We start from the raw sequence: 20,253 nt of genomic DNA, 5'->3' as shown, positions 1-20,253 counted from the left end.
GTTTGCGACTGAGAAGAAACGAAATAAAGAGTAATTGGTATTATTAGAGGTTACTGAATGTTCTACTGATCATTAAAAGAATATATTGGCGATATGACAAAACATCTCTGCGAAACCTTGGAACAATCACACTTTTATTAGGATTTTATTAAGATTAATTGAAAAGGATTTTAACATAATTCAATTTTTTTACCGGGTTCAATTGGGCTTTGTCAAAAAATATTCAAACTTTTAAGATGAAATATAATATTACTTTCTTCTAAAGCTTCAAAAAACTATGATAATATCAGTTTTTGCTCAACTCTCCTCCAAACACAGACATCAAAACGAAATATACCTTGCCACTTACAATTGGAAATTCGCAGAGTGGGAAAACCCTCGCAATATGCATAGTTTTTTAATTGACTTGAAGGTGATCGCACAAAATTCATGAAATTCCTAGCCTAGGAGTATATTATGGATGATTGAAAGCCAAAAATCAACGTTAAACATCATTTCCGAGTTTCAAATGGCACACATTAAATTATCCGCATTCAAAAAATTGCCTATGTGGTTTGCAAAGCATAATTTTGAAGCATTGTAATTAATCTTGGAATTCATAAAGTTATCGGGCGTTGATTTTTGGTTGTATAACTAAATACAAGCCATCCTAGTATGGCAAATATCTACATTGTAGAATTTTTCATGCAATTTATCCGACTTCACAAGTGCGTTAGTCAACGATTTTATTTATCATGATTGCAAGAATGCTTTAAGGGTGAGCTTTTTTGCGGTTGATAGTGCTATGGCTTATAAATTTGGTTTGTAAATTTTCTGTTGCGCCCAGATAAACATACAAACCTCAAAATTTTCCAGATCAATATGCTAGATTTTTGTTCCAAAGGAGACTGCGGTCTACAAAAACCTCAACATTTTGGAAGAAGGAAGCAAAATTATTCCAAATTTAATTTAGGATTTTCAAAAAACACTTGTAAAAAAGAGAGAAAAAGTAGCAAAGTTTAACCCTCTAACGGGCAACACCGTAAAAACGATACGATCAAGCTAATGACTATTTTATCATGAAAGTACACATAAAAAAACCTTAAGTTCTGATTTTCATGCAAAAATAATAATCTGGAGGAGCGCTAGGTAAGAAAAAGTCCAATTTCTCTTTTTCTTTTTTCACGTCTAACGCTCTGCCCAGATATTTTTTCAACTCAAATATATTACAAAATTAAAATAATGCATGAAATTTACTCAGAGAAATTTTTTTTAGGTCAATCATTTTGTTCTAGATGTCGTTTTCCTTCAAAAGTAAAAAACGGAATATTCGCGCTTTAATTATTTTCGGAATTTTTCGGAATTTTTGTTTTTGAGAGATGATAACTTTTGAATGCATGGTCAGAATGTTATGATATTAGTATCAAAATGTCAAAAAATCTGTTCTGAACAGATTTTGCATATTGCCAATTAAAAACAAATTTCGTATGCGGCTCTGGAGCTCGAAAAGCGAAGGCCGTCTACAGACGGTCTTACCCGTTAGAGGGTTAAAGGAATGCAAGATCCGTTGTTGAAGGCCAAAGAACTCCAAAAAATTATCCCAAATTAAGTTTAGAATTGTTTCAAAGGCGCTTCTGAAGGTCACGTCAGGTCAGAACAATATATAATCCGCTTCTGAAAGCCAAAAAATAATTCTAGTTCAACTCAAAATCGTCAGTAAAAAGGCCAGAAAAGGCTTCAAAAATAGAGTCCCAAATTGAGTCGAAAAAACACTTCTTTAAACCAGAAAAACTTCAAAAATATGATCCCAAATTGTGCTCAGAATCGCAGTCAAACGGTTTTAAAGACGTGAAAAGGTTAAAACTAAAAATTGTTTCAAATTAAGCCTGCAATCGCCTTCGAACTCTGTCCCAAAATACACTAATTGAGTTCTGAACCGCCGAAAAGCATTTCTAAAGATCAGAAAAAGTGCAAAAAAAACTCCCAAATCAAGCTCAGAATCATTGCAAAATGATTCTGAAGACCACAAAAACCCAAAATATAATTGATTGAGTGATGATGGAGGTCAGAATGGTTTTAAAAAGGTTTTAAAATGTCCCAAGAATATTCAAAATGAGCTCTGAGCTCACCGAAAAACGCTTCTTAAGACTAGAAAAGATGCAAAAAGAACTCATATTGAATTTAATTTTTTTTTTAATTATGAATTTAAAACTGTTTAAAACGCTTCTAGGAGGCTGAAAAGTTCAATACAAAATATGAAAGAACGAACAGCCCAAAATTAATTCTAAATTGGATACAAAATCGTCGACTATGATCCCAAATTAAGCCAAAAGCATCTCAGAAGAAGTCAAAACTGATAATGATCTCAAAGCAAAGAAAAGCCTGGGTACTAATTCCGTTATCGAAATTTGACCTTCTGTTTTTTATACGACAGACTTCGCAACCAGCTGTTAGAATACAGGACAGTGCGGGGTCAATGTCACGATCCTATTGACTCTAACAGCCTCTCCCTCTAACAGACCTCAAAAACCCAAAATATGGCTCCGATTTCAGGTCCGAATCGTCAAAAAATGCGCTTTTGGGAGTGTTTTTCCACGTTTAAGATCAGAAAATGTCCCAAAATACGCATTTTGAACAGTGAATCGCTGAAAAGCGCTTCTCAAGGTCAAAAAAGACCTGAAAAGATATTAAATTAAGCTTAAAATGCTCGAAAAATATCCAATCTGAGCCCTGAATCGCCGAAAATCGCTTCTTGAGGAAAGAAAAGCGTGAAAAAATCTTAAATTAAGCTCAGAATCGTCGAAATATAATATTCTGAAGACCAGCACAGCGAAACATATGGCTCCGAATTCAGGTCAGAATCGTCGGAAAACGCGTTTTTGGAACCGTTTTTCGATCTTTATTTCGGTCTTTATGTCAGAAAATGTCCCAAAATACCCATTTTGAACACTGAATCGCTGAAAAGCGCTTCTTAAAGTCTGGAAACATCTAAAGATGGTCTTAAATTAAGCTCACAATGCTAGAAAAATGATTCTAAAGACCATAAAAACCCAAAAAATAATTCCGAATCGTAATCAGAATCATCGAGAAATGCTTTTAAAGGTCAAACAATGTCCCAAAATACCCAATCTGAGCTCTGAATAACCAAAAAACACTTCTGGTAGTGAGAATAGAAGCAAAAAATCTCCAATAAGGCTCAAAATCGTAGAAAAATGATTCTAATACGCTTCTAAATGTCAGAAAAAGGCAAAACTGAAAATAATCTCTAATAAAACCAAGAGTCGCCGTGATGCGCTGTCCCAAAATACCCTAACTGAGCTCTCATTCACAAGAACATGTCAAAACATTTAAGGTTAGAAAAATCCTGAAATGGGCCTAGAATTGCCGAAAAATAGTTCTGAAGCCTAAATTGAATTCTGAATTTAGGTCAGAACCGTTGAAAAAGGTCAGAAAATGTCCCAAAAGTCTCACACTGTGCTCTGAAACGCTGTAAACGCTTCTTAAGCCAGAAAAGGTGCAAAAAGTGTCCCATATCATGCTTAGAGTCGTCAAAAAGTTGCTTCCAAAAGCCAAATAAAGGGCAAAACAAAATATGACTCGCTTCTGAAAGCCAAAAAATCTTCAAAAAATAATCCCTAATTAAGTTCAGAATCGTTGAGAATCCCTTCTATAGAAGAGCAGGGGCCCAAAAACCATAAATTCAAATTGAGTTCAAAATTGCTAAAAACGTTTCTAAACGTCAGACAATCAAAACACTACAATGATCCCAAATTAAGCCCAGAATCGCCATCAAACGCTGTTCCAAAGACCACATTGGGTTCTGAATCACCGAAAAACGTCTGAAGTTAGAAAAGGTGGTTAAAACCAAGGTTAGTTAAGAGAGGTTTTCTGATGTTGAAATTTGTTTTTCACCCCCGCTTGGTTACCCTTGACAATCACCGAAATTTTCAAAGCGGAAACTGTTGAATGTATAAACAACGTCGATGGTTGCTAACCAATCGTTCCGCGCACTTCTGTTCTACAAACTGTGAAAACTAGATCACCTATTTTAACTCACCTTGGTTAAAACATTCCAAATTAAGCTCACTGGCGTTGGAAAATGATTCTGAAAACTGAAAAAACCCAAAATGTGGGTCCGAATTCAGGTCAGAATCTTCGAAAAACGCGTTTTTGGAAGCGCTTTTCAAGCTTGAAGGTCAGAAAATGTTCCTAAATACCCATTTTGAATACAGAATCACTGAAAAACGCTTCTTAAAGTCAGAAAAGACAAAAAAAAATAAGCTCACAATGCTCGAGAAATGATTCTGAAGACCATAAAAATCAAAAATATAATTCCGAATCGAAGTCAGAATCGTCGAGAAATGTTTTTAAGGGCGTAAAAATTTCCCAAAATACTTCAAACAGCTCAGATAGCACTGGATCGCCGAAAAACGCTTCTTGAGGTAATAATAGGCGCAAAAACTCTTAAATTAGGCTCAAAATGTAATGAAAAATGATTCTGATATGCTTTTAAATGCCAGAAAAAATCAAAACTGAAAATAATACCAAATAAAGCCCAGTCACCTTCCAGCATTGGACAAAAGGTAGGAGTCACAACGACGACTTGTTAAGCGTAGCTAGGTATTTCCCCCGCTCCCCCTTACCTTTCCAATCTTTCCCCTCCATTTTCCAAAAAAAATCATTACTTTCCCCTACCGTCCCTTCATCGATTGTAGAACCATCGTTTTAAAAAAATATTAATAAAACTGAAGAAACAAAATTAGATATAATACTATCTAACATAGGTGTGCGGCAGTAGTTTAATTGCAAAAACATTTGGGTACCAACCGAAAGAGTATGGATTGGAGGTCTACATATCGAAATTTCTCAGTTTCATCCAGTTTATCATTCTTCGCACCGGAAACTCCATCACTTTACAAAAACAGTTCGGGTAACAATTAGGGAGTGCTGGACCAAAATCGACATGGCAACACTTTAAAAATGGGCCGATATGGAAGCAAGCATACTATATAATAAATTTTCAGGCACTGATTCATGCCTCGCGTAAGTTTTCAGAAGGACCTAAAAGTAACAATGAGAGATTCTCTTTGTGCCTCTTCTCTTTCGGTTGCACGGCCGGCGTTGCAAATGCACTTTAAACCATCAGCCTAGCATAAATCGATTGCTGGTATCACTAGCTAGCTAGTGGTCAAGAAAACTTGAAATGCATTTATGAAGCCGTAATAATCGGAAGAGAGGAAGACAAAAGAGAGTCTCTCATTGTTACTTAGCTCCTTTTGAAAAGTTACGCGAGATGCCTTCTACGAGCTAGGCTCATTCCAGAACCCCAAATGGCAGACATTGACCCATAGTATGGTTTATGTAATTTCTGCCACCTTGCCTATTATTGACTTTTGAATGTAAATTTTTTACTGGACGGTAGAAGAAAGCACTTAAACAAAGTGTTTAATAGTATCCAAACAGAGTGGGACAAGACGTGAAAGGGAATGCGTGGAAGGTTGGATATCAAAGAGCCATTGAGATAACGCCTTTTGAAGTATTTATAGCTTTCCTTTTTACCCAAGAGCAAGATCCGTCATCATCGGAGCAACTAACCTCGGTGCAACTAACCCAAGTAACAATTTGGGTTTTATTACACCCTTATGATGGTATTTAAGACCAAAAATGGTCTTGAAGACCCCCATAAGAGTACAATAAAACTCACATTGTTGCTTGGGAAATGCAGCTGATTTTCTTTTATCTTCTTGTTGTTCTTGTTTAATTCGTTGAACACAACCTTTCAAGAAGAAGAAGAAGAAGATTGTTTCAACTGACGGCGATTGAGAGTCAGACTCGATTTGTCGATGTTGACTAATTAATTATTGGATGCGTTTTATTGTGGGAAACGTTACTCAATTTTAAACCATTTGCATTTAAAGTTGCTGGCCTGCTACTAAATATTTCATAGAAAAGCTCACACGAAACCCTAAAAGCGAACGCCATGGTGAAGTGAAACCCGCTGCACCGACGCAGATTAAAGCCGTGTTTGAAGCGAAATTAAGCTATTTCAGTTGAAAACAGTTCCCTCATATATTTTCCGTGTCATAGCTTGCTTTCCAGGCGCGGACGACTATTACTATATCCCATGTGTGGCTGCTGCTGCTTCAGGAATAGGCATAAGAAGATACGTACGCCACATGCGTAGTCCCGCCTTCTTTTGTGTAAAGACAACTGAAATGCTATAAAAAGAAAAGCAGAGACATTATCGTCCTTAATTCGCTGCTCGACTTCCAAGCTGTACAGTGCAGTTTCCTCTTAGCCAGCGGTAATCCTTGTTTGGTAATCGTTGTTTGGAAATTTATTACACAAGTTCTTTCGATTATATTTTTTGCTTGGTACATAACCCTGTAAACTGGCGGCATGTACACTCACGGACTAGCTAATGTGAATCAATTTTCGTGCCTGTCTTGACGGTTGCAGCCGCAGCTTAGGAATAAGGTAGCACATAAGAGAGAGAACATGTTCGGACGGCAGGGAACAGAATTAAATCGCTCCTGAATTGAAAGCTGACTTTTAGACAATTGTCAGTGCGTACAAACGTGTAGAATTATTTGAATTTTGGTAAAACCAGATCGTGTAACGGCCTTTTTTATCGCCACCAACATATTATTGTGAAGATTTGAATTTTCTCCTAAATTTATTTAGTTGGACTGGATCGATGTATGCGTGAGGGAGGGAAATTTGCACAACTTCATAATGTTGAGAATTGTCTGGCAATATTATCATAGTAAAAACAGTAATGGACCAAATACTACTCCCTGCGGTACACCAAGTAAAATGTCGCAAGAAACGTTGAAGCATCTATTAGTGATGCCAATAATTAATTGAATATAAAATTATTTAGCCAAGACAGCTTTAGGTCATGTTACAAAGATTTACTAACATCAACGAGAAGTTAAATGGTAGGGCCTGTTTCGTCAATGACGTGTGGATGCGACGCCATTCTCCTGTACTCAGTCAGTTAGACGGAAGAAACGTTTCCATTGTTAAACAAATGTACCGGTTTATTTGTTTAGTGGATGTAAAAGATAAACAAAAATCCGTGTAAGGCTTTAAATTATCCAATGTTATTAAACATCGGGTACCAGCTGGGAAATTCATTGTATTACGATTGAGGAAAGTTTATTCAGTTGTTCAAGTAATGCGGAATGGCAGATGTTTTCAAACTACGAAAGATTTTTCAAATGTATTTCGATTTACATAGCTGATTTTAGCAGACATGAGCAAGAGCTGAATAATTTTGTTGGTAAAAACAGAACAACGATAATTGCAAACAGTCCCTCAGGCTCTTTTGCACAGATCTCTGTCTTTGGTAGAAGATTCAAATCCTGCCAAAAGCATCTTCTAAAACAACGTCATACAAACGACGTGCGTTTTCTAACTTCAACCCTGACGCACCGGTCACCCGAGGGTTTGTATCTTTGCTCGCTCTGTAAGAATCACGCGCTGTGATGTTTCTCTCCCGATGCGTACCGCCGCCGGCCACCGGCCGCCAGTCGCCTCCGCCACTAATCGGAAGCACTTTGCGGCGCTTATCAGTGAGCTGGTCACAGACTACATCCACAGCAAGCCAGCAAGCAAGCGGTAGTCTGCGGTGACCTACTTTTGGGTACGTGATGATAAAAGAAAACAGAGCGCTATCGCTATCTGTTGCACTTGCTACTAGGAGCTACCATGAAAAAAAAGGGAAGAAAGCCTCCGGGATACTACCTAGTATCATACGGCTGAAACGTTGCTGTTGATGCACGTCGTCATCTAAGGAATCCAGAATGCTCGATTCGGTCTTTATTCTTCTGGTTAGATACGTGATCAAAACAGAGAGGAACTAAAAAACACATCCTCAACCGGTTTGATCCGCTGTTTGGAGAACCTGCTTCTTCGGTCCGGTCACCACACTGCGGAAAACCAATTTCGAAACTAATAATCAAAGACGTTGTTCCTGTTTGCGGCGGTTTTTTTTTTATTGAGCCAAGCGCTCGATGAACTTCAAATTTTAATTTTCGATGTCCATCGAGTGTGTGAGAGTGGGTTTACGTGTCTTCGGCATCGATCGAGGGTAAGTTTCGATCTCCTATCGGAACGTTCATCCTTATTTATGGCAGGTTGTTGGCTCTGCTGCTGCGAAAGGTTTTTTTTCTCTGTTTTGCTGAAACCCGATTTCGACGCAGATTAGCGTCGCTTTAAATTCGCTGATTATCGAATCCTTTTGCAGCAGTTTGCCAAAAAATAAAAAATGCAAAACTGAAGTTTGCTTTTTTGCGCTGATTTACAAACTTGATTATTTATGGGGTTCAGCAGCATGGCAACGGTAGAAACTGGAGAAGTTCTTGGAATTTAGTTATTCTCACAACGCATAAATTCGTCGTCACGTTCACCCACCCCCAGACAACACTCGGCGCTCAGCTCAGCTCAGCAGGAACCACCAGGAAGGTTAGTGGTAACTTGTAGGTAACACTTCAATGCTAACCATATTTTTTTTCCTTTAACTTTCCACACTACAGCTCTGCCCTGGGATAACGCGAATTCTCACCCGTTTTAGCCGGCATGCGTGCGCCCCAATCGGACGGGATTCGGGACGCCACCAGAATGCGAATGTTTTCGGAGAAGGGTCACTGCACGAATATCGGCCACAATTACGATGGGTTCTACCACTGCAGGCATAAGTGACTTGTGACTTGACCTGCGTGAAAGGGACGGGATTATTGTTACTTGATTTACTAGTAGGAAGCTCGGGAGGATAGTTTAGTAACGCGCCGCACGGTCGTTGTTACACCAAAAGCCCGAACGGAGTGTTTTTTAAACAATTGTTGCCTGTTTCTGTTGCTCGGTTGGTTGATTTTAGAGAAAATCCTTTTAGTAGAGAGTGAGAGGTTGTAGAGGATAAAAAGTTAGTGTTTTCTGATCTTTATACTGTTGACCGAGAAGTTGTAAGGGAAGAAGGAAGACTACGTGCGTAGATAGGATTCCCCTCGAAAGCAGCCACGAAGATGATGAAAAGAAGATGGTCCAACAACGGCGGATTCACGTCGTTGCGGATGCTGGACGAGAGCAGTTCCGAGGTGACGTCCTCTTCGGCCGCGCTGGTGATGTCGCCCGGCATGACCATGTCGCCAACGTCGCTCGGTTCGCCTGAGTACAACGAGCTGGAACTGTGGGGTGCGTACGAAGAGAACGCCTACAACGGCCACTCGGTGCTGTCGAACGGGAACAACAACGTTGGTGGGTGCGGGGCAGCCAGCAATCTGTTGATGAACGGAATCGTCGGCAACAACAACCTGAACGGGATGATGAACATGGCCGGCCAGGCGGCGGCCGCGGTGCAGGCCGCCAACGGCAACCAGATCCAGCACATCGTCGGCAACCTGATCAACGGGATGACGCAGAACCAGACGCTGATACCGCCCCTGCCGTCGATCATACAGATGAACACACCCCGCAGCGAGTCCGTTAACTCGATTTCGTCAGGTGAGTCTAGGTTACATTTAAGTTTGTAACATATTAAAATAGTACTCGTGGTAAGCTTGGGAAAATTGGCTGTTAGCATCCCGTTTCGTTGCTGATTTTTTCACAGCCAATCGATCCAGATACTGAAATCAATTGAATACCAATACTGTATCATTCTCATTCTAAGCTCTTTAGGACATTTAACCCGAAAGTTGCCCGTCTACATTATCTACTTCTTTTAAATATTAGAATAATTGGACTATCGAATATCCAAATGTTGAAGAATTTAGAGATTTAGATACTCAGAGGCAATTTGCTAAACATAAGTATCCATGAATTCCAAAACAAAAGAGTCCAATAATTGGACATTGTATGAATCCAAACGCTTAAGAATTCGCCAATTCAAATATCTTGTATGTAGGCTGAAGTTAGAAGTAGATTGAAAATACTGTCCCGTACCCTAACACTGCCAATCAACTTCAGCACCGACTGTTTGCCAAAAATTTTGGATACTTTTTCAAAAGCTGCTATAGAATCCTCTGCCTTGAGATATTTCCGCAAATATGCCTTTGTTAGTACCCAAAAAGATTCGATACAGTGTGAAGGATTCATCGGTTTTGGTACGAATTTGACTCCATTGGTTTTGTACCACACTGATGCTAAACCTGATGGAAAACGGTACTGAAACATCTTGTTTCCAGTTCATGGACAACAGGTACCCCTCCGAGCATTCTCGAATGTAAACGTCAGTTTTCATTGTGTCAGTTGTCACACAAATAGTTTATCACACTAGTGCCGTTTTTCCGAGTAAAATAGACTCAACCGATGCGATGGCTTCCTCTGCTTGTTATATGTGCAGTTCTTTTCTTACACGATCAACGTTCGATTTCGATGTTAACAGATTTTTGCGCATATCTCAAACGATAGTACACTTCTTATGGACGAAAGCTTGTATAATTTTTGGTTCTAGTTTTGGTCCACATGACCCGATTTGCGGCTAGATTTTGTCTTGTCCTGGAAGGTACCCTTCTCAGCATTCTTCTGCATCAGACACGAATTCGCCGGAATGGTGTAAAGTGCTACTGGTGAATATGGCGGGTGAAATAAAACATTCCAGTCACTGTTTCCTAAGTATTTTTGGCAGGTACGGCAATAGCATCAGCGTGACAAATTGCAGACGAGCAGGCGATGCATATCTAATCTAATCTCACACTAACACAGCCAATTCTGGAAGGCATCCTGGAAAATGACGATTACTTGAATCAATCATTTTTCTTGTCAACGGCCAGGCCAACTGCGCAGCATGTACCGCAGAGAGAATTCCAAGGAATCAAGTGGAACTAGAAAAAATACCTAATTCCATCAAACTCCTTGAAATCAAGGGAAGGAAGAAAGCGTGGACCTCCCGTACCAAACGCTTCCCATATACATAGATAATGATTTATTTACAGTCGTTGGGAGTATCTTTGCTAATAAGGGTTAAGTGATACTCCGGACCCTCAGGGATGAACTAATGGCATTTAGACCAGAAGCCAGGCTGCAATTGGCCAAGGATATAGCGCCTTTTTTCGCTCTCTGAAAATAGATTAGTTTACCAAAAAATTAGTATAAATCATATAATACTTGAAATTAAAGTCGTGTGGTTTAATGGTTGCCTAAAACTACATTTGTAAGGTTAGGAACTGAAAACCGCACGACCCCGCACCTCCTAGCTTGGCTACTCAATTATACAAATTGAAGTATTTCCAGGTATGGCCACGTAGAGGCGCTAGGTAGGGGCTTGGGATGGCTAGAGCTATGTTGGGCGCTTCTTCCTAGTTGCCTTCCCCATTTCATACCCGCAGACGAGCAGGCGATGCATATTCTATGCACTTTTCTAGCAATTTAGACGGATTCTGTTGTCTTGTTAGGACTGCCTTTACAGCTTCGACAGTCGGTAACCAATACACTTATAATGAAATGTTATGAAATTTTGGTTTACTCTGATATAGGGTTTATTTCTAATTCCCGTCGTAGTAAGTAAAGCCATTCTAATTTGCATCATTTGTTGGATGAATTTAATGAATACTCCAAAAGTTCTTGTGCTGATTTGACTAAAACACACTTACCTTCCGATCCGTGAACTTTGAAATCAGTGAAAAGCGATTATTAAAGCATATTATTGAAATTACGCAACTGACTTTATTTCTTAAATTCGTCGTACCGTTTTAAAATCCGTCCATCAAAATTTTTCATCGTCCGAACTAAAAATCACAACAATGTTTACGAAGCTAACGCGCATGTATTTGTGTAGGACGGCATGACATATGTTATTCTGCAAAATTTCTGCAGGTCAGGCAAGTTTTCCTGGCTGTAAAATAACGACAATGCCTTGCGTGAGTTACTTTCATTTATGAATGACGGAAATTAAAACGATTGGTCGACATTTTCTTCTTCGTCGCAGGAAAAAACGTACACACTTAATTTTTTTTTACCGAACTCTGAGCAGCCGAACGTTCGGTAAAATTCGATGGTGCCAATCGACGTTTACGGATCATTAGTAATGTTTGGCATCATAAAAATTTTTTACCGAATGTACTGCTGCTCAGAGTTCGGTAAAATTTACGATATTTTACCGAACTCGGTACTTTTATTAAGTGTGTAGGAAATTTGGCTGGTAGGATTTCTTTAATGATAAAATGCATTTAAATAGATCTCAGCTCACTTTGATTGATCGTGTATGATAGACAACAAACTAAAATATTAGGGAATAACTAGTTTTGCATTGTGTGTCATAAAAATGCTGAAATTTTTAATAATTTGTGTTGGATGGGACGGGAATAGGCAATTACGACGAAGCAGCAACATACCCTATATCAAAACTTGACAAAAAAAAACCAAAAAATGCTGATTGCCAAATTCAAAATTTCAAGAATAACATCATGAGAAATGCTGAAAATCTAGAAATCTGACGCCTAATTGAATAAATTAATAATTCCTAAACTTGAGACTTTAGAAGTCTGAATCCCATCTTGCACTTATTGATTATTGATAAGGTTTTCCTCTCATTGCCGATTAGCTATCTCTCAGTGACTGGAACCTGAGAGCTCCAGTGCTTGATTCTCTATTGCAACCGAGCTAGGTACTTTAATTGCCACCTTTTATGAAACTCTGCCAACTGCCAGTCGCCTGTCAGTCAGTGCCTGATTCTGTTCATATAAATTGCCGAATAATGTGCATCTGGAAGCTATTGTAGGGATGCTCCAATTAGTCAGTGATGAATCATACGGAAGGAGCTCAGAGCTCTCGAGCTAAGGAATCCCTTCCACATGAACCAGGAGTGTGACCACGTCTTCAGTATACATTGAGCAGCGTGATCCTCAAGAACACACAGCAAATGGTATTTAGCTGACTTGACTGCTGCTTCCCATTATCCTCCGAAATGAGGAATTTTTAAAATTATCGTACATGTTTGGGTCGAAGGTTCTTAGAATTTTATGAAATTTTGCAAGTGAGCAAGTTTATGAACTTATCAAAGAAAACGATATCTAAACAAGTTGAGATAGCTTGTTTTTCCAGAGAACTCCAAGGAAAATTTTTCGAATTTCTCGGACATCGCTGATTTCAAACTCTTTCATAACAATTGAATAAAGCGACGTAGAATTTTTTTAGCACAAAATTTTCCCCATCAGTCTAAAGAAATTCCAAGAATTGAAAAACATTCTGTGAAAACTTTTTATTCATTTATTAAGGGGACATGAACGACTAAAAATTTTGAAAAAATCACAAACAAAAAAGTTTTTTCCAACATGTTAAAAATCGCGTTGAAAATCGTGTTTTCACGGGAGCCGTCCAAAAGAGCGAATAGTGGAACATTTTTCCTAGTGTCTTATGCTTTCATTTTATCATTTATGGTCTTAAGCACTTTTGTTCGTATGAATCCCCCTTATATCAAAGTGTCAAAAGTTAGTCATCGCTTAATATGATAAAAAAAAATATCTCTTTTGTATTAGAAAATGTGGACATAGTTTCTTCAGCAAAGTTGTAAATAATGTAAAAACAAGCAACTTTGCTGAAGAAATAACATTTCTATCTTTATCGAGTGCTGAACTATAGAGCATACCCTTTGAAACTTCGTTAAAAATTAGTTTTTCATACTTAGTTTTGGTTAGTTGCATTTTACAAGAATGCAATGTTCTAGGCAATTATCAAAGCACTCAAAACACACGTTTTTGCTGAAGACCGTAAATCTCTTGAACCTTTACTTGCTGAGTTATCACATATTCAAGCTTTAAATTTCCATTGGCTTCACGAGCCTATGGGCCAAAATGGGGCAAATGAAATTCGCTATAGGCTCGATACACGTCTACTTTTTTGTGTTAGTAGATAGACACATGGTTTCTTAAAAAAAGTTATATAAAATATAAAGGCAAACAACTTTGCTAAAGAAATGATATTTCTATCTCAATCAAGTGTAGAGCTATAAAGCATTTTTTTTTTTGGAAATTCTCTGAAAATTAGTTTTTCATACTTAGCTTATGTTGGTTACATTTTACACGAATATATTGTTCTAGGCGATTATCGAAGGACTCAAAACACACGTTTCTGCAGAAGGTTGCAAATCTCTAGAACCTTTCCTTACATAGTTATCGGTTATTTTAGCGATTTTCCTTTACTTCACGAGCCAAAAGTGATAACTTTGTAAGGGAAGGTCCTAGAGATTTGCAATCTTCTGCAGAAACGTGTGTTTTGAGTCCTTCGATAATCGCCTAGAACAATATATTCGTGTAAAATGTAACCAACATAAGCTAAGTATTGGCGGTATAATTGGCAAAATAAAACCAAATTAGGTATTAGACTGCCTAATGTAGCGGGCGGCAGTAGTTTAGTTAGTAAAACAGTTGGGTACAAAGCCAAAGAAAGTCCCCAGCTGCCATTGCCCCGATATATTTTTGGTCTATATCAAAATTTTCCAGTTCATCCAATTAATCATTCTTCGCATCAGACGCTTCCTCACTTTCCAAAAAAATTCGAGAAGGTATTTTCGTTACACGAAGTGCGGGCAAAATCCATTGGAATTTTAATCTGCCAAACGCCGAACCCATTTGGGCAATTTTCAAAATTATTTTACATGTTTTGGCCACAATGCACAGTGGTCCAAACACTCCAAACAGCGAAATATGTGATCGTGTGATATTGTGTCGAAACGTGGAGTTTTTCGCATGTAGTGACTTTAGAACATTTCTTGGTATAACAAGTACCTTCTTGTGAGAAAAATCTTTGAGTGATTAATTCTCATAAAAGTGAGATACGAAATTTATTTTCTCGTATATTCGAGATACAGGTTTGGTACTTTCGACAAAGTTGTAGTAAATATTAATATAAACAACTTTGTCAAAGACACCATACTTGTATCTCTTCGTGGAAATTATCTATGCAGCGTTATTCGTGGACAAACCCTTTAAAACAGTTTTTAAACTCTGACTTATTCTGGTCAACTTTTACGTGTTCTTAGTGTTCTAGAAAGATGTTTATCTTGCTAAAATCAACGTTTCTGTAGAACATTATTATATGTCATTTTCTGAAGTCTCGGAGGTTTTAAGCTTTTTTGCAGAAAAATAGTACTTCTTTGAGCTTAAATATTTCCCAAGGTGGCAAATGGTGGCAGATTAAACAACCCCTACTTAAAAATACAACAAAAAACCTATTAAAGCAAGTGTCAATTGTCTGTATCTGTTTGTATCTTCAAAAGTTATAGTTGTTTTAAAAATTCATCTCAGTCATGTTTACAGAACAATTAAACTGTACTTCGGATGCAATAAGCGCCATTTTGTTTACGTTGACAATCTCTTCCTAACAAGTTAAGTTACCAGCAATTTTTCGCCTATTTTCGAATCGAAAATGAATGTAGACTAAAAATTATTTGACGCAATTAATAAGAGAAAAGCTTAAAACCTCCGAAACTTCAGAAAATGACATATAATAATGTTCTGCAGAAACGTTGATTTTAGCAAGATAAACAATTTTCTATAACACTAAGAACACGTAAAAGTTGACTAAAATAAGTCAGGGTTTAAAAACTGTTTTAAAGGGTTTGTCCACGAATAACGCTTGATAGATAATTTCCATGAAGAGATACAAGTATGGTGTCTTCGACAAAGTTGTTTGTATTGATACTTACTACAACTTTGCCGAAAGTACCAAACCTGTATCTTGAATATACGAGAAAATAAATTTCGTATCTCACATTTAAGGGAATTAACCACTCAAAGATTTCTTTCACAACAAGGTAGTTGTTATACCAAGAAATGTTCCTCAATTTTCTATTCTTTCCCCTTCACGTCTTGTCTCGCCCGGGAATTATTATCAACATCTTTGGTTCATTACTTTCTTCTTCAATTTTCGTCATCCCTTGGAAAGTCTATTGTTAAAAAAAAATATTCAGACGCCTGATTTCATTAAGAGGACACGAACGACCAACAATTTTGAAAATATCACAACCTTTTTAAGTCAGATTTCGATTCTACAGAAGTTTCCGCTTATTTCGATACTATTTTTGTAATGATCCAACCACATGAGGTGGATAAAAACCGATCATACACATAAATATTCCCGTGTCGCTCGGAACAAACTCGTCGTAATAAAAACCCCGCTCAACAGTGGTTCAAAAGGACGAAAAGTGGAACTTTTTTCCTAGTGTCTTTTGCTTTCGTTTTCCCATTTATGGTTTTTAGCACTTTTCTTCGTATGAATATTCTATAATTTAAAAATGTCAAAAGTTAGTCATCGCTTACTATAATGAAAATAAAAAATACCTTTTTTGCGTTAGGAAATATAGACAGAATTCTTCTATAATTTCTATCTTTATCGAGTGCTGAACTATACAGCATATTCTTTAAAAATTAGTTTTTCATACTTAGCTTATGTTGGTTACATTTTACACGAATATATTGTTCTAGGCGATTATCGAAGGACTCAAAACACACGTTTCTGCAGAAGGTTGCAAATCTCTAGAACCTTTCCTTACATAGTTATCGGTTATTTTAGCGATTTTCCTTTACTTCACGAGCCAAAAGTGATAACTTTGTAAGGGAAGGTCCTAGAGATTTGCAATCTTCTGCAGAAACGTGTGTTTTGAGTCCTTCGATAATCGCCTAGAACAATATATTCGTGTAAAATGTAACCAACATAAGCTAAGTATGAAAAACTAATTTTTAAAGAATATGCTGTATAGTTCAGCACTCGATAAAGATAGAAATTATAGAAGAATTCTGTCTATATTTCCTAACGCAAAAAAGGTATTTTTTATTTTCATTATAGTAAGCGATGACTAACTTTTGACATTTTTAAATTATAGAATATTCATACGAAGAAAAGTGCTAAAAACCATAAATGGGAAAACGAAAGCAAAAGACACTAGGAAAAAAGTTCCACTTTTCGTCCTTTTGAACCACTGTTGAGCGGGGTTTTTATTACGACGAGTTTGTTCCGAGCGACACGGGAATATTTATGTGTATGATCGGTTTTTATCCACCTCATGTGGTTGGATCATTACAAAAATAGTATCGAAATAAGCGGAAACTTCTGTAGAATCGAAATCTGACTTAAAAAGGTTGTGATATTTTCAAAATTGTTGGTCGTTCGTGTCCTCTTAATGAAATCAGGCGTCTGAATATTTTTTTTTAACAATAGACTTTCCAAGGGATGACGAAAATTGAAGAAGAAAGTAATGAACCAAAGATGTTGATAATAATTCCCGGGCGAGACAAGACGTGAAGGGGAAAGAATAGAAAATTGAGGAACATTTCTTGGTATAACAACTACCTTGTTGTGAAAGAAATCTTTGAGTGGTTAATTCCCTTAAATGTGAGATACGAAATTTATTTTCTCGTATATTCAAGATACAGGTTTGGTACTTTCGGCAAAGTTGTAGTAAGTATCAATACAAACAACTTTGTCGAAGACACCATACTTGTATCTCTTCATGGAAATTATCTATCAAGCGTTATTCGTGGACAAACCCTTTAAAACAGTTTTTAAACCCTGACTTATTTTAGTCAACTTTTACGTGTTCTTAGTGTTATAGAAAATTGTTTATCTTGCTAAAATCAACGTTTCTGCAGAACATTATTATATGTCATTTTCTGAAGTTTCGGAGGTTTTAAGCTTTTCTCTTATTAATTGCGTCAAATAATTTTTAGTCTACATTCATTTTCGATTCGAAAATAGGCGAAAAATTGCTGGTAACTTAACTTGTTAGGAAGAGATTGTCAACGTAAACAAAATGGCGTTTATTGCATCCGAAGTACAGTTTAATTGTTCTGTAAACATGACTGAGATGAATTTTTAAAACAACTATAACTTTTGAAGATACAAACAGATACAGACAATTGACACTTGCTTTAATAGGTTTTTTGTTGTATTTTTAAGTAGGGGTTGTTTAATCTGCCACCATTTGCCACCTTGGGAAATATTTAAGCTCAAAGAAGTACTATTTTTCTGCAAAAAAGCTTAAAACCTCCGAGACTTCAGAAAATGACATATAATAATGTTCTACAGAAACGTTGATTTTAGCAAGATAAACATCTTTCTAGAACACTAAGAACACGTAAAAGTTGACCAGAATAAGTCAGAGTTTAAAAACTGTTTTAAAGGGTTTGTCCACGAATAACGCTGCATAGATAATTTCCACGAAGAGATACAAGTATGGTGTCTTTGACAAAGTTGTTTATATTAATATTTACTACAACTTTGTCGAAAGTACCAAACCTGTATCTCGAATATACGAGAAAATAAATTTCGTATCTCACTTTTATGAGAATTAATCACTCAAAGATTTTTCTCACAAGAAGGTACTTGTTATACCAAGAAATGTTCTAAAGTCACTACATGCGAAAAACTCCACGTTTCGACACAATATCACACGATCACATATTTCGCTGTTTGGAGTGTTTGGACCACTGTGCATTGTGGCCAAAACATGTAAAATAATTTTGAAAATTGCCCAAATGGGTTCGGCGTTTGGCAGATTAAAATTCCAATGGATTTTGCCCGCACTTCGTGTAACGAAAATACCTTCTCGAATTTTTTTGGAAAGTGAGGAAGCGTCTGATGCGAAGAATGATTAATTGGATGAACTGGAAAATTTTGATATAGACCAAAAATATATCGGGGCAATGGCAGCTGGGGACTTTCTTTGGCTTTGTACCCAACTGTTTTACTAACTAAACTACTGCCGCCCGCTACATTAGGCAGTCTAATACCTAATTTGGTTTTATTTTGCCAATTATACCGCCAATGCCAATACAACCGAGCAGATAGAGTGTTATCTACTCGGTCCGTGCGATAGAACCAAAGCAGTACGTTGTCGGCGTTTGCACGGCAAATCTCGGATGAAATCCACCAACGGGTGTGTTTTTTCTTTCTTATTTACTTGTATATGACTATACGCGGTTATGATGTGAACTATTTTGGAATAGTTTGGAAACCTTCTTGGTTTTCCGTACTGTGTAGTAAGCTAAATTAGTACTTCAGCTGATTTCGAGATACTGCAAAATTCGTTCCATTGTCCCGAAAATATATTCAGCCTCTTCTCGCATGATTTTACGTGAAAAGTTCCTTAAGCAACAACTGTATGTATGATTAATGCAGTGCAGTGTTGTTGACAGATATAACTGCTTCAACGAATTATACAAGTTGATTGCTTTTTTCTTGTTTAATTTACGACATTGTTATTGCTATTCTCCTTATTTAATGGTTTTCTAGCTGCCTCGGAACTTTTTCCGAAGTTTATACCTTGAGAAAGCATTGAAATAAACTGGTCGAAACGTCGGAAAGAATTTATACTTCGTTCTAATTTTCATTTACCTGGGCTAGCAGAAAAGGGTAGAATCTCGCACTTAATCGTGACTGACTGGAATTAATTATTTCATGGTTTTTTTGTTGTTTTGTTATTTTACTATTTCAATTTGTTTTGTAGCAATAACCTATTTATACATAAAATCAGTCATAAACAGCTAGGTGCAACCGAAGATGACGGGAGAGCGTGCTAATTTTCCTTATTTATCGACAAAATATTATGGCTTCTTTTCTTTTCAAAACATTTTAACCTGGTCTAATTTGCTAGCAGAGAACGTATCACGGTCCAAACGTTTTTTTTTTTGTTTTATAAAAAAGCAATGTTCTGACACTCAGTAAACCGGACGTTTCCGTTGATCTACTTAAAGCTTCAACCATTTATTTTTCTTTTCTTGGCCGATGTTAACTGTTCTCGCTTCCTCTGTTTATTCCTTCATGTTTTACGACCGTTTAAAATTTTAACTGAACTGAATCACTGCATTCTGTATAGTAGTAAATCATCTCTGAATGTTTCTGCCCTTCTATTTTTGTTCTAGTTAGTGTTTAAATATAAATTATTTTCTAGTATAACACGAAATCAAACAAAACGCGTTTTAAATGGGTTTGGGCTTGGAGATTTTTTTCTGTGTGATAGCATGATATATCAATTATTGCCAAATTTAAAAAAATCGAAATAAAAACGTTACCCCGATTGATTTACCGACATGCCACACACCACTCACCCGCGCTGACATTGCAACAATATCGTTTAGTCGAAGAATTCCGGCCGGTAAAATCGAACAAAAATACCCGATTAATAACTACCGCGGTTCCCTGTGCAATTACCGCTCCAAACAAGGCAGCCAGGCAGAGTCGCGGTTCGTTATTTTTTGTGCTTTTCTGTTCGTGACCCAGTAAAAAGTCGCCAGTAATGCATATTTCACACTTGTCGATGATGAAAGAAAAACCTCCCCA

The 20,253-nt window shown here is 37.2% G+C and overlaps 1 protein-coding gene across 5 annotated transcripts in view; it reads left to right on the top strand.

Moving 5' to 3' along the window:
- Positions 1 to 20,253, top strand: part of LOC128734326 (ecdysone receptor) — a 599,356-nt gene that overhangs the window by 434,654 nt on the left and 144,449 nt on the right. The window contains exons 1-2 of one of the 5 annotated variants that reach the window (XM_053828463.1): positions 8,298 to 8,448; positions 8,520 to 9,483. The exons of 3 other annotated variants lie outside the window; for them this stretch is intronic. In XM_053828463.1, coding sequence (XP_053684438.1) covers positions 9,006 to 9,483 — 478 coding nt within the window. In that variant the 5' untranslated portion in view covers positions 8,298 to 8,448; positions 8,520 to 9,005. Of the gene's footprint in view, positions 1 to 8,297; positions 8,449 to 8,519; positions 9,484 to 20,253 lie in introns of those variants that run through there. One more of the 5 variants, XM_053828461.1, reaches the window with a different exon arrangement.

This window comes from Sabethes cyaneus, chromosome 2 (genome assembly GCF_943734655.1).
Source record: "Sabethes cyaneus chromosome 2, idSabCyanKW18_F2, whole genome shotgun sequence".
Lineage (NCBI taxonomy): Eukaryota > Metazoa > Arthropoda > Insecta > Diptera > Culicidae > Sabethes > Sabethes cyaneus.
Note: the sequence above shows the minus strand (reverse complement) of the source record. Positions and strands in the feature narration are given on the sequence as shown.